The sequence below is a fragment of the Dermacentor albipictus genome, chromosome 10 (genome assembly GCF_038994185.2).
Source record: "Dermacentor albipictus isolate Rhodes 1998 colony chromosome 10, USDA_Dalb.pri_finalv2, whole genome shotgun sequence".
Taxonomy (NCBI): Eukaryota; Metazoa; Arthropoda; class Arachnida; order Ixodida; family Ixodidae; genus Dermacentor; species Dermacentor albipictus.
The window spans coordinates 79784502-79799795 of NC_091830.1; the positions used below are offsets into that span (position 1 = coordinate 79784502).

The 15294-nt window shown below is 46.1% G+C and overlaps 1 protein-coding gene across 5 annotated transcripts in view; it reads left to right on the forward strand.

Moving 5' to 3' along the window:
* Positions 1-1718: 1718 nt before the first annotated feature.
* Positions 1719-15294, forward strand: part of LOC139050515 (mast cell protease 1A-like) — a 111633-nt gene continuing 98057 nt past the window's right edge. For 4 of the 5 annotated variants that reach the window (XM_070526988.1, XM_070526990.1, XM_070526989.1 and 1 more), the window contains exons 1-2: positions 1725-1970; positions 12472-12508. In XM_070526988.1, coding sequence (XP_070383089.1) covers positions 1875-1970; positions 12472-12508 — 133 coding nt within the window. In that variant the 5' untranslated portion in view covers positions 1725-1874. Of the gene's footprint in view, positions 1971-12471; positions 12509-15294 lie in introns of all 5 variants that reach the window. The other variant, XM_070526992.1, reaches the window with a different exon arrangement.

Genomic DNA, 15294 nt, shown 5'->3' on the forward strand with positions numbered 1-15294 from the left:
TTACAAGGACACTTGTCGACCCATCTGCGTTTGATTGAGCATTTCCTTCTACGACTATTGTTCATCGGAAACGAAAATATATCCTGAATTTTATATGTAAAGGACTTCCTAGAATGCAACGCATGTATCGAGCTCAACAATTTAATGGTTCGGGGATGCACTGCCATCTCGCAAATCTCGCACCTGCATGGCTTTTCAAATAAGGATATTTTTTGAAAAGGAGTGCTCCGCACTTATTTCAACGCAACTGAGGATAGCCTTATCGGATAAACGAATATAAAGAAAGTGATTTTCACCCAATGGGACGTGTTCGGGGTGGTCGTTATTGAGCGAGGTATTTTTCTTGACAAACTTTTTGTAATTTGTCGTCGTTTCGAACGGGGCTAGGAGCTCGTATGCCATGGTGCTGCCATCGTGGCTGGGCTTTGCTGTTCACATTGACGCCCGATAAGAAAACACGACTGGAAAATAAAATCTAATGTCAGATATGGGCTGCAGTTGCATACAGGTAAGCTTACTCGGAAAGAAATGGACGTGTACAAAATGAAACTTTGATTTAAGAACGGGCGACCTGAGTTCTGTTTCTGCTTTGTGCCCTGCATTCTTTCATAGTGAAACAGTCTGGCCAATGAGTCGTCTGTGATCTATGCCGAGATTCAAGGGAGGTACACACTGAGTGGCACATACTCAGTGATCCGAGTTGATCCGATGGTCGGTTTTCATCCAAGTTCCTTCATCATAGCAGCGCAGTTCTCTAACGATTAGACTATGACCTACCCAGTACCCAGTACTGCAAGGCGAAACGGGGACGAAACGAACACTTGATATGAAGCGGAAACGAGGTGAGACAGCGGAGAAAACACGAAATAATGACGAAGAAGTCAGATGAACATAAAAACATGTACAGAATGCTGCTCGAACAAAAAAACTCTGTACAGGAGCCAGCGTTACAAGGAGACTTGTCGAACTATCCGCTTCTGACTGAGCCTTTCCTTGTACGACTATTGTTCATCGGAAACAAAAATAAATCCTGAATTGTGTGACAGCATTCTGTGAATCCTGCATGACCTCGTGTCCGCCGCTTCAGATCCAGTATTTGTTCCGTCCCTTTCGTCTTACACTACTAAACGCGAGAAAAATGAATACACACCAACTAACCAAATTCACAGCTCTTCCCTGTGCCCTAAGTTGGCGGGAGCACTGCTACAGGCATAGACCAACAGATCGATGGGCATAAATATTGATAGATACCGAAGAGTGTGCGTGGTATCCTGAAATGCTAATGGCAATAAAAAAAGAATAAGGGGCACATGGTTGGCCGATAGGCCGATATGGGAGGAATAATATACTTGTATCTTCCTGGAAATCATCTGCACTGGTATGAAAGCTCTTAGCGTTTGTCTACACATTTATTGGACAAGCGCTTAAGATACACGTGTGAACACCAAGAAATGTGTAAGCTGTGCTATGATAACATCCGTGAATAACTGCTCAAAATGAAGAAACATGTGGCATCCTTGTTTCTTGTGTAAATTTTGTTAGTCTTTCGTCGTAACATATGCTTGCTTTTACAAACGCGCTTGACTGCACGTTTGTGAAAAAGGGTTTATTAGGAACGAGAAGTGCAAAGAAAGGTAATAAAACGTGCATGGTCGTCGCTTACCAGCTGTCGTTTGTTATAAATCATACAGATCTTTGTCTTCTCAATTAAAACAAGATGAAAGCAGATGATTGCAGGATCTTACGAAAACATGAACAAAGTGCGTAGACCGTATGGGGATGCAGCACGGGATTAAGTTCCGTTTGCATGTAATTGACTGGCCTCAGAAAAGGCGAAGTTTTCAGCGCCAAGCAAGGTTGCAAGCTACTTCGCTATGGTGCTCACTACCTTTCGCCCTTTCAGCTTTGTAGCCATTTTAGGGCTATTACTATTCTCGTTCTTTGCGGCAGAAGGCCCTGGTTTAGTATGGGTAAGTCTTTCTGAATAGAAAACTACGATCCCGGTATGAACTACATTATGCACACTTTATCTTGAGGAAATTTATGAATATATATTGTTGAAGTAGCTATACTGCCAAAAGATACAAAAAACTTGGCAGCTCAACATGTAAGTAGTAGAACATATATATATATATATATATATATATATATATATATATATATATATATATACTACTGCCTGTTCGCTAAGAGGACGATCACCTAGTTTCCTCATTGTATAGGACAAAGATTGTACTTGTGCTTCAAATTGAGGACAGTAGCACAATAAATGGCGAATGTTCTCCTCGCATCTGCAAACATCACATGCAGGACTATCAGCCGTTCCAATTAGTGCTAAGTAAGCTTTCGTGAAGACAACTCCCAGCCGCAATCGACACAAAACAGATGCTTCGCATCGATGCAGTCCGGCCTGAGGTCTGACTTAAAGTGAAGGGTTTATTCTGTGCAGTCTGGGGCGTCTTGTATGTGCGGTATTCTACTCTGCTAAGGAGAGCGTGCGTGCAAGAATGCGAAGTTGTCTCGCAGCGTCGGTCCTTGAAAGAGAAATGGGGACGCAGCGGTCTTCTGTGACGTCGGAGCTGCCTTGTCTGCGCCATCATCTTCAATGACACCGCATTGGCCTGGTATCCATTGAAAAGAGATAATGTGTCCTTTTTCTCTCAAGTGATGGACAAGTTCCACGATTTGGCACTTGAGCTGATAGTGAGTTCCATCTCGGAGAAGCAACTGCATACATTGTAAGGCGGGCCTTGAATCGAAGAAGACTGCCAATTTTCGAGGACTTTCAGAATTTATCACATAAAGCGCGTCGCGGACAGCCGCTAGCTCTGCAGCTGTTGATGTAGTGACATGGGAAGTTTCTAACCACTGAGTTATTCCCATTGTTAGTATAACTATAACGCCACCGTAATAGTATTGTTATTAGCTCAAATAACTTAACACATTGTGCACAATCATGCCAGACTGCGGAAGTTCTGTAACGGAGTGTAATCTATTTAGTATGGAATATCGCCTGAGGGAAGTTTAAAATGAGATAGATGAGATCAATTTTTCACAAAAAGCCGTCCGTTAGGAGTGTGAATTTAACATTATTAAGAGAGTTTGCTGCAGTGGTAATTATTTCTCGAAATACAAAGGTAGCACATCGAAATAGTTTAGGAAAAATCTCACTACGAACGCTTTGCTGAAACTCGAAGTCGAGTTCCGTTTTACCACAGACGCTAGCAATTTCCGTGCAAAAATTTGCTGGCCATTGAATTGCTGCTGATGGATAATATAATCATGTGGCTAAGCTGTGGCGCATCTTTGCGTTTTTCATAGTGATATAGTACGTACAAATATATTCTTTTATGAACCTTGCATGCGCCGGTGCTCTTTGGTTTACACAAATAAACCTGGTTGTTGATTTGATTCATCCAGCCTTCACCACAGGTAAGAATAATAAGAAACATTATTCCGAAGAAGCACTCTACGCACCGCTGCACCCGTTTCTCGCCAAGGTCTCCTGTCCTGTTTGCACGAAAGTCTTGGACGCAAATGTGGCGAACAGGTGCAGGGAAAAGTTGAACCCACCTCTTCGCTTCCCCCTTATTGCTGTGCTACATCTTATGGACGCATGTCATCCTATCTTTATAACCTTTCACAAGAATGTTTGCATCTTTAATTACTTTTCAATTTCCGGATCACGTTTTCTGAAAGAGGCACTACCAATTTTCCCGAATAGCCCGCTTGGAGGAGCTTCGTAGGCTGGTTGCAAAGTCCTGTTTCCACTTGATCAGCACTTAATTTTGAGATGGTGAAGGCGAGCGACGCGCAGTAAAAACCGCCATGCTTGTGATTCTGACACGATGATACCTATTTCTGAAAAATTGTGGCAGAACTCATCTCTCAATGACTGTCGATGGTAACGCCATTAGCGTTCGAGCAGCGTAGCGACGTAGCGTGTTTTGGAAGTCACGTTTATTTAATATCTGTAGTAGTCACTGTGACACCTGCATTGCTTCGGCTATGTGCGACATACTCTGGTAACGTCCAAATTTGTTATGCTACTCGCTTTCCGAGGCCGCCCATGAGCGTGGCGGCTGCATGACGCTGATGGAGTGACAACGATGGAATGACGAACAATTGGCGTCTATGCAACTACAGAGGTGGTACGATGAAGACGGCCAGACGACAGTGAAATGACAATTCTTCGTCACAACGATGGCATACGACGACACCAAGACAACGACAAGAGAACAATCGGATGGCGACAACTGATGACGGTGGTATGACGGGAACCACATGACGAAAGTGAAAAGACCAGAATGACACGACCACGATGGCATGACCGCGATGCTATGACAGTGGTTACATAATGGCGACTGTTCACAACGAAATGATAACGATGGCGTAACAAGCGCGGAAGCACAATGGGATGAGGACGAGTGTAGGACGACAATGAGGTGACTACTACTGCATCATGAAGCCTGTATGAGGATGATGGTTTTACGATGACGCCACGACTAGAGCCAAATGTCGAAGCTGGCGTGAGGAAAAAAAATTAAATAATGGGGTTTTACGTGCTAAAACCACTTTCTCATTACGAGGCACGCCGTAGTGGAGGACTCCGGAAATTTCGACCACCTGTGGTTCTTTATCGTGCACCTAAATCTATGTACATGGGTGTTTTCGAATTTCGCCTCCATCGAAGTGCGGCCGCCGTGGCTGCGATTCGACCCCCGACCTCGTGCTCGGCAGACCAACACCATAGCCTCTGAGCAACCACGGCGGGTCTGGCGTGAGGTAGATGACACGACCACAATGGCATGACGACGGCGATAGGAGGGCCAAGGCATGGTATCGACTGACGACGACGCAGTTCCGAGGATGGCATCACAACGGAGGGATTATCATGATTGAATAAGGACAGCGTAATTAGGATTGAATGACAAAAAATAACGAGGTCGATGAAGCGATGAAGGTAGTATATTGACAACGAAAAGATGGCAATATGGTTGAATGAATGAAAGGGATGGGTGAATTTACGATGGTAAAACGACAACGTGACGACTACGGCATGACCACAATAGTATAAGGAGGATGGCGTGACAACTATGGCATGACGAGACTCGGACGATGAATTTCAACGGCAATGGAACAACCAAGGTGGCGTCGTGCCAGTAGTATTTGAAAGAATTAATGATAACGCTGCACAACGACAATACCTGTGCGGAGGAGTGCAAGTAGGGTCCGTAAGTTGTGGTTTTATATGTCTTAAATTGGGTAGTGCAATAAGCAGGTGTTATATTTTTTTAGAGGGAAACTGGGGAATGATCAGCGTGTATTTTTTCTGCCATGACAACGGGGAAAATCGGCGGTTTTTTTGTTTGTCATCCAGTGGCTATCACCTCTAGTTAATTTTCCTAGATCTAGGTATTTTAACCTAGATCTAGCAACCTAATCTATCACTTAAGCTTGACTTAACATTTACCTTTAGTGTCCTTTTACCCTGGAACCGCCCATAGGCCGAGAAACCTTGACGGAGTTATGACTGAGTCATCTTGGTGACGTGTTTGACGGATTTTCGAAATGGAAAAAAGAAAAGTAATTAACAGCGTATGTGCGTGCTTTACTGCAAATTGCGTGTAGGCGTGTTAGCGTAGTGGTGCTTTGGATAGTACAGGGCATCCGCTAAGAATTTCAGCACACCTTTTATATTGGTGTCGTGAAGTGGCACACTCTTGCGACGTTCTTATATTCTGTAGGACAGGCCTGGTTACCATATCCAGAAAAAAATGACTGTGGCTTAGCTAAGGTTAAGCGCAGGATGCTTCGCAGGATGCTTCGCAGGATGCGAAGCATACTAGCCTTTATTTTAGTTGTTGAACCACTGTTTAGCCTGGTGAACTGCTGTTGCTTGGCTATATTTAGGTCGGCTAGACGAAGAAACCACTCATGCGTTACTCTGCTTCGCCTTCAAGAGTGGAACGCGACAGCGTTCCTGTCGACCCGCCAAGGCGTGTAAGACAATGGGCTACGGCGCAGCGACTACGCGCCTCGCATTGGACGCGGTGAGCGTCGATCAACGCAGCGTTCGGCGCGGCAATGAAATGTGCGCCTGAGCAAGTGACGCACGCCTGAGCCTTAGAAACAGCTCGTTTCTAAGGCAACACCGCATTCACTAGACGCGCTTTTGTACCACTTTGAAGCATCGTACTCGTGGCTCAGTGGTAGCGTCTCCGTCTCACACTCCGGAGACCCTGGTTCGATTCCCACCCAGCCCATCTTGCAAGAGTTGAGCCAAAGCCACCTAGAAAATCAGTCTCTGTAGCACGCCGCAACCTTCGCTTCTCATTCCAACGAGCAGCTCTGTCTACAGGAGGCATCTCACCTCGTGAGTGTCTAGCAGAGGCTAGCTAGGCTAGCAGAGGCAAGCGCAGCTGCTTATATACCGCCGCGACGCCGCGAGTGACGGCACGAGTTGGAGCCCCGTTTCTCCCCTGTCGTGACGTCACGGTGTCACGTGGTATTGAAGGCGACACCGCCGCGCCTGAGGAGCTGGGTTGAGCTCTCGTAATATGCTTCGCATAAAAAAGAATTACAGCAGGAACCACCCTCGGTGATCATCTAGGCCAGTGCTAATCATTTCTTCTTTGCACGTGGCGCAAAGCCCGCACGAACTCACGTCCTCTCTGGGAAACGCTCGCGCGAGGTTGTCCTCACATGCTGATGACGTACGATCTGGACACATCCAAGCAAATTCGTCTTCGACGAAGTTCTTCTGAAGGTATGCATCTGCGTTCCGCGAGTGACGGTTCTCCAATCGGCGCCGCTTGCTTTCGGCGGCCTCTTCAGCAGCCGTTGGCTTGACCCACCGTTCTTCTTCGGTGGTGCGTCGCTGTTCTTGTTGCTCGCGCTTCCCGGTCGCGTGCATCTCGTCGTCCCCTCAATTACCTCGCCACCATCTTCGCTTTGTTACGCATCAAATACCTCGCCAGTCTTTGCAGAGCCTTCGCTTATTTACGCTCCCCTTCGGCTTGATACTTTCGAGGGCCTCTGCAAATGGCTCGCGTTACTTCGGCCGAAAAGCGATTCAGAGCCAATGGTCACCGACATCAGCAAGTGTACTTATGGGAGCATCGATGGAAGCGCGAGTGAGGAGGCAAAAAACGTTGTGAAGGAAAAGGTTTTATTCTGTTTAGGTGAGACACTGTTTCATTCATTCAACGAAAATAAAATTCCCAATCAATTTTATATACGAGAGGAAAGGAAAGAACAGACACCTTATCTTATTCTATGCAATAGAGGAAATGTCTAATAAATACCGCTTTTTCAGCGCCCACTATAAAGATGAGGCGTTGATGCGGCTGTGACTTTCAATGCAATGCAGCTCTTGAAGTGTACAAAAAGGCGCGCTCGTAATGTTCATCTGTTGCAACACGCACCCCCCCCCCCTCTTTTGTCCCGTGGTGTTGCTTGTCAACGCTTGCCTGAATTCTGATAGCGCGGGTAGTTTCGTCGTCTCTTAACGTCTTCAGCCAAAAGTGGTTAGTTACGACCACCAAATAATTGTTTACTCTGGCTGCTTTCGTTCGGTAGCGCTGGCCGAAAAGCTTGACGTCCGACGAGGCGACCAGCACTCTACACGCAAAACTTTCGTCGGCCTGCAAAGAAATTATGTTCCGTGCAGTGGTGCGATTTTGACGCCCGTACGGCTGACCCTATGCTGCATCGCTCTGGGCGTTGGAAGCCCGAAACGGCAATCGAGTCGAATTGCAGGGAGCTTTAATATACAGCTCCAATGGCACGCTGCCACAAGAAATTTCGCCCCTCTGAGAAAAAAAAATTACGTTACTTCTGTTTTTAACCGATATAGCATCACATTAGGCTTCCTAGCGCCGGAAGTGTTCCATCGACAGACAGATGGCGCTAAGTCCCATGAAGCATCGATAAACGTGCGTGTTTTGAACGTAATGGGTTTCTATGGAAGCTTCGTTATCGCGTATATTTACCTTGGTCATTCCAGCTACAGCACAGTCTCATTTCCTTTAAACAAATTCATTTGAGCTTAATATTATATTTATATAAAAATTTGCAGTCTTCTCGCATAAAGGAAAAAAATACCCTAAAGTCATAATGGTGTGTCGAATATCGTTTAAAAAATGTAGGGAAATCTAGTCAATCCTTGTCTGACTTAGGGGAACATGGCTTTGGTGGGTGCCACCATTGCTGGCAGCTGTAAGTGCAGGGATCTTTTTTTTTCGTAACTTTTTAAACACTTAATTAACACAAGCGTCGGTCTGCTTTTGGACACGCACATTACAATTAACCAAGCGAGATTACTCACGGGAACACGTAATGTCAAAGAGATATTCTCACATATCATATAAAGAACTGAACTCCAGAAATCCTCATTGCCAGACATTGTTATATAAACGAACATCTTAACAAAAAAAAAACGAGAAAAGAAACCTCATCCCAGCCCTGTGGAAGTGGACGTCCAACGAAGCTGTTGACCACCACCACTACAACTGCTGAGGGGATATGCAATGCTTTATAGCTCAATTTCTCCATCGGCGCAATATTCAACCAAATCAGAACGTGGACATGCGGACTTCTGTGTTCGAATTGCACGGCAATGCGGCCAGAGGCAACACGCTGCCGCTGGTCGTACTGCCGTTTCTTTTCTCTTTCGCGCTCGTCGCATTCAGGCTCCTCCTTCGGGAGCCCTGACATTGCATTGCCTATCCGTTACGGTGCATCAACAACAATAATTTAGTTGCTAGGTTCGTTCTCCCATATATCAAACGATAGTGACGCCACTTCGCAGGTCGCAAGCTGGCGTCGTTAGGTAGTGCAGAGTGAGAGCAACGTTTTGTTAAGTCGATGCGTAGCGATTTACCGCCGTATACACGTGCTGGAAATACAATGCAATGCACCATTTATATAAAAGTGGCAACTGCAAAAAGGCTCCAATCCAAGCTGTGAAGGTTGTTGGCCAGCGAAGATGTTGTGTCACCTGATCCGACTGACCAATGTGACGTAGCATTGAACCTGGCTCTGCCTAGCCTGAGCGCGACGCCGTTGTGCATTATGACGTTGCTGTTCCGTCGCCGCTTACCATGTTGACGCAGCTCTTCGGGAGTCCTAACTATACGTAGTCTATCCATAGTGCTATCAGAACACAAATGAAATGTGTTTCTAGGCGGGTTATTCTTTTACATATGAAAGTGTGGTCACGTCACTCCCAGCTTCGTATGCAACAGTTGCCGCGTCCCTGCAACTGCAGCTTATGAAACCGTAATCTTTACCTGGAAACGCTGGCAGCGAACGCTATGTGCGAAGGCGAGCTTTCTGGTTCTCCTTTTCTTTTTCCCCGGCACGGCCGGAGCCGGCGCTGCTGCGGAAATGATGATGATAATGATGATGAGTTACTGACATTTACTTTGACATGGGGTGGTGACAAATTCATTTAGGATGCTTGAGTTACTCAGGTATGCTGTACATGTTTTACATTCTAGCAAATTTGTACGCATCCATTTATTCGTTTTCTCCTCCTCCAAACATCCCCATCTGCCTTGCACTAACACCTCGGCCTCTAACGGATGCGGTCGTGTAATTATATTCCTTGCTTCTTTGTCACCAACACTCCAACCATCTTTTGCTTATCTCGATCGCTGGTGGCTTGATGCTTCCATCCATTTTAAATCCAAGCGCTTCATGAAGGTGTGCGCTTCCTAGGTGTGCTGAGTGGTCTCTGGATTTCAGAGCGCCTCCCTTAGGCGCCCGTTCCTGCTGAGAGCGTCGGCGTTGTACCTCATAACCGAACAAACGAGCACAGCGAAAGATGAGGAGCGCAGCGGGCGATGAAAGACGGCGAGAGCGAAGATAGCGTGAGGAGGGAAGCGGAGAAGGAGGGTGCTGTGGGACCAAGAGGCGGAAACCTGAAGAAGGGAGTACGGCGAAAGGTGTGAGAAGAGAAGCGTATAGTGCCGCGCAAGACGGACCACGGCGACGGTGGCTACAGTTTGGCTCCAAGGTAGCGCACGTCGTTAGCATGCCCCGATACGCTCGCTTGCCTTTGCTCTGTTTGCGGGGGCGCGCGCATCGAGGCACTCTACGCGTCGTCTCTTCACCAAAGCGCTGCATGAGAGGATGTCTGTGTGCAGCGCCAGCTGTGAATTGAGCCCACGCGTCAGCCACGCGCCGCATCTCGCGATCTTCCGATTAGCGAGGCAGTCGGGCCACATTTCGCTCCGTTTGGAACGCTCTGCACGAGACAGACTGTCCGCGCCAGTCAATATATCGCGGAATGAAAAAGTATACAGCTGCGCTGAAATTTCCCATAATCGTCGGTGAATTCCATTGGGACGTGCTGGATGTTTACGGGGCTTTTGCTGCAGCATACACATGCGTCGTCTAGCTGTGAATATTTGCTCCGGTATGTGCTTATGGCTAGGCAACCAGCTCAAGACCGAAATAGCAAGGCACTTGCCTTCGTGTTGTCTTGCCGATGTTCCCCTCTAATTTCCCTCTTTATATTATTCGCCACCGCGCTCACCTTCGCCTATGGATGGATGGATGGGTAGATGGATGGATGGATGCCATGAGCCTTTCCTGGGAAACGTGGCGGTGGGTTGGCCACCCGGCTCTTGTTTATATGTTGCCAAATGTCTTACGTATATTAAAAAGAAAAAGAAACAGAATTCACAGCATCAAGCTTTCTTAACAACTATTGGGAACTTTGTTTTCGTACGCCTTCTTTGTCTGTGATTTCCCTACTTTTCGGCCACCAAACGTCCAATCGCCTCTTACTAATTTCTACAGCTGACATGTTTACTTTCCTTCTGCTGTCGCGGATCCCAAGGGCTTTAAGGAGACCAGAGGAGCCTAAACCGACAACCCTGTAGATATCTTCACATTTTAATAAAACATGTTCTATCATTTCCTTAGCTTTACCGCAGCATGCACACGGTTCTTCTTCCTTGCCATAGCTCGCTTTATATGTACGCGTTCTGAGGCATCCTGATCTCGCTTCCAAAGTAGAGCTACCCTTTTAGTTATCATAAAATGCTTCCTTCCTGATTTTGTTCTTTTCTCGTAGGTAGTTTCTCAAAGCCAGTTTCTTTTCCATTTCCGCCATTCATAAGGTTTTCTTAGCCTTTCTGACTTTGCGTTTGACGTCTTTCTTTGCTATGTCACTCACTGTACCGGTCGCATATCTGCTGGTAAGCTTCCTAGTTCTATTCCTCCCCTGGGAATCAATGTTTTTCCTGAACAAATATCTGAGTACTCAAGCAACCGATTTATTATCTTCCATATTTGTAAGCCGTTGTGGAAAACCAATTTCATATTGAGCAATTATAACTTGATCGCCTCAACGGATGCGTTGAGGGGAGCGCCACGTGGTGGTGTTGCAAGGAACCAAGTGGCGCACGCTTCCCATTGTGATTAGTTGAGTTTTTGCCTGCGGATCCGACAGATGCCCGGAGCGGGGGGGGGGGGGGGAGGGGTTTAGGGGAACGCAGCTTCGCTGTACAAGGGGGGAAAAAGCTTTGGTTCACTCAAGAGTGGGTGGCACTAAATGAGCAGTATGTTTATTTATGCCGGTTCTACCGTGAGCGTTAAGAGAAAACGGTGCATGTACGCATATATCTATCGAATAATAAAATTTATAATATAATGTATCCTGACACCTTGCTCACGAAATGTGTGCAGCATTCATTAGTTTTGTAAGACCTGCACTTGTTATTGTCCTCTAGGAAAGGCTAACATTGGGGACAAATTTGGTTCTTCCCGAAAACGAAAGACCCTAAATATATCCGATACTCAGGCCCAAGCCATAGCGGCGAGCACAGCAGTCGGTCGTCAAACCATAATACCACAGGTCATGTGCGTTCGTTAGTTTTATATCACCCGTGGCGCATTTTAGCGTAATTGTTGGTCATCGGGCATATTCAATAATTCAGGACATCATTCACTTCACGTGCAATCTTACTAGAGAAGGCTATTTTTTTGTAGAATTGACTACACGAATAAATAAATTTTGGATACGCTAAGCGTCTCATGCGCCGAGCAATAACTACAGAGTAAGGTGGTGGAAAATAGTCACCACCAGTGAGCTAAACAAACTTCGCCGTATGATAACTCATACGTTACAAGTAAAGGTTTTTGCCAGACACAATAAAACGGCAGCTAAGATAATGATAAGTAAATCCATAAATGTAATTGACGATAAACCTCGGATATTCAGAAGACCGGATGAGCAATCTATTGCTTCATTATGGAACGGTAATTGTGGAGAATGTCCCCCATGCGGCACGTAAAATGTGGTTTTCTATACCTATAAAAAACGCACAGCTGTAAATTTTGCTGTCCTACCACAGCACATCAGTGTTTTCTGTGTTCATGCTGAATGTTTAGTTCGCACTCAGCACATTCATTAGAATCATCGCGTGATTCATTTGTTTATTGATGCTTTCCTTGCAGGCTTACCGCAACCCCATGTGCACATTAAACAGTGAGCGTAAGTCTCCATTCTGATGTACCTATACTAAAATGTTTTTATATTGCCGAACTCATCAGTAAGGTTTCAGAGCATGCATTCAGAATGCGTATTCGCTTGCTTCCTGATATCCTGATAGTGATATCACTAGTGATATCTCCATAGAGGCTTTGTTGCGCAGTGGAATTCACAGCGTTCCAGTTGCCTTAGTGCCGACCAATGGGGGATTCGTCGGAGTGAAAAATCCAAAGACAATTCAAGAGCTGCGGAAAGCTACCCCGCACTTCCAGAGCATAACTGATGTCCGCCAATCCGGCAGATGGGGTATTCTATGTCGTTCGCACGAAGAGACCTGTGTCTCCGATCTTCTGAATTGTGGAATGTTCACGAATCACCCGGTGAGCCTTTTAATTCCTGCTCATCTAGCTTGCGTTAAGGGGCTAGTTCGAGTAGTCGACGCGAGTCTGTGTGCTTCCGAGGTGCTGCAGATGTTTTCCACGGCAGGTGCCAGATCCGTCTACCGATGTTCACGAGCTTCTGAAAATCAAGGAGTCCCCACAAATTCGATCATAATCACTTCAGCAGGTACAACCAGGCCCTCAGAGATCAAGGCATGGTCTCTAATATACAGGGTTGAAGCACTTTCTCGCCGCCCACTGCAATGCGTTCAGTGTTGGTGATACGGCCACAACATTAAGGGAGGTAGATCAGAGCGTCGGTGCAACATTTGCAGAGAATGCCATGGTGCTAAGACATGTCCCTCTCAGAGTGAGCGATGCTGCTTGTGTGAATGCTCCCACCCTGAGGACTGCTCGAAATGCTCTGCGATGGTCCAAAAGCCTAAAATTGTACGAGTTATAGAAAGGAAGCGATGTCCGCGTCGTGATGCTTGGGCTATAGTATTAGAGGAATCGTGTGGGTACGCTGAAGCTGCTGCACGTCACTCAAAGCTTATGAATGCATCTCTTCGTGATGTTGTAGCAGCTCCTGTGGAGAAAGCAATGGCAAAAGCACTTGACAGGCTTTTTTCTAACGTTTCTGGGACTATTGAGCAAGTTTTCACTGCTCAGATGTCACAACATTTGCCATTTGCTGCGCCACCAAGTGTTGTTTCTGAGAGTAAAGCTTTTCATGAGAATATGAATGAAGGCCTATGGGCAGAGACCTCGCACCGCAGTGCTGACGAAACAGAACCTTCCGCATATAATGTCGAACGCGAGGGTGGTAACAGTTGCGAGTCCGGTTCTCAAAACATCGAGAACATGAATTTGGATGCTCGAACTTCTATCCTTCATAGACCATGGGCTAAAAAGAGTCGAAATGACAATCTATCAAAGGCTAATTTCCTAAAAGATAGTTTTTTACAGACGGCAGGTATTACTGCCGGAATATCGTCAACATAGGGACCTGAAACGTCCTGCAGTGAAACTGTAGTTCCTTTTTTGCTGAAGCCACTGATTTGGTATACCTTTGTGAAGAACTTTCTCCTGATTTGATTGTTTAGCAAGAAAAATGATTATCTACAGATATTTCATTTAAACAATTATCATAGTTTTCGTAAGGGTCGCCCTTCTCGTAGAGGGAGTTTAGTATTTTTCATCTCATCAAAAATTTGGGATACAGCTAAGGTTAGTCACCATACATTCTCTGCAGAAAGCGAGATGCTAGCATTGAAGGTAATGCTGCCTGGTTGCGCCCCATTTCCGACCGTCAATGTTAATTTTTCTACAGGATGTGTAAGTACAGGTTCTCTTGATGCAGCGGTTGCAGCATGCAGAAAGAATGTAATCATAGCTGGTGATCTTACTTCTCACCATGTGTCTTGGGGCTATCGGTCCGATTCTTGTGGCAAACGATTGTTAGATTGGACTTCATGAAATGGCATTAAATGTGTAAATTCGGGAACACCAACCTATGTATCCGGCAAATCGCGTTCGGTGCTAGACCTGAATTTTTCCATTCCGGGTTGTGTCATGTTTTTCTGATCTGCTATCACCTCGGATACAAGCAGCAACCACATTTCAATAATTTTTGACATTGCGTGCCAAATAAATTTTGTCAATAAGCATGTCCGCACCTATTTTCATTATAGCAAAGTTCAATATTCATTACGATCCCATTTCAATAAGCAGGGAGGACTAAGTGACCAAGTAAAGGCACTTAATTTGTGTCACGTTATAAGTGACATTTGTACAAAATCTAGATTCAGTATGCAGTCAAAGTTATGACAAGGTCAACATAGACGTAATGGACTGGCGGGTCAAGGGTGCGGTTGGGAATCTCGCCTACACTGAAGTAGACAAGTTGGGACTCACCAAAAGACTGTGGCTCAATTTAGACTGTGGTGTCACGGGAAGGCTGGCATGGGTAAAAGCGGCACCGTTCCGCAATGCAGGCGGAAGAGCGGTTCGCCCCGAGTGGGTGCCCATCGAACAACGCACGGTCATCACAACGTTGGACCGTAAAGTTGGCGTTACTTGTTACCGCACACAGTTTCCCGTTGCTCAGGCTAGAGCAATAACAATTCATTAGGCTTAGGGCGGCACGTATACTAGCGTCATTCACGAGTACCACTAGCGTCACCCCCCGAAACTTGTGTGCGTGGCACTGAGTCAAGGTACTTCCATTTAGGGCCTTCACATCACCAACACTCACCACGCCATGACCACGCCACCCAAAATCCAGGTCGAGCGCTGCCTGACGAATTTCGTAAACAACATCGCCTTGACACAATCATGAAGCGTTGCTTTGTGCTGCTGGATCAACCCCACCAATTTGCCCCCATCTGCTCGCTCAAAGTACGTTCA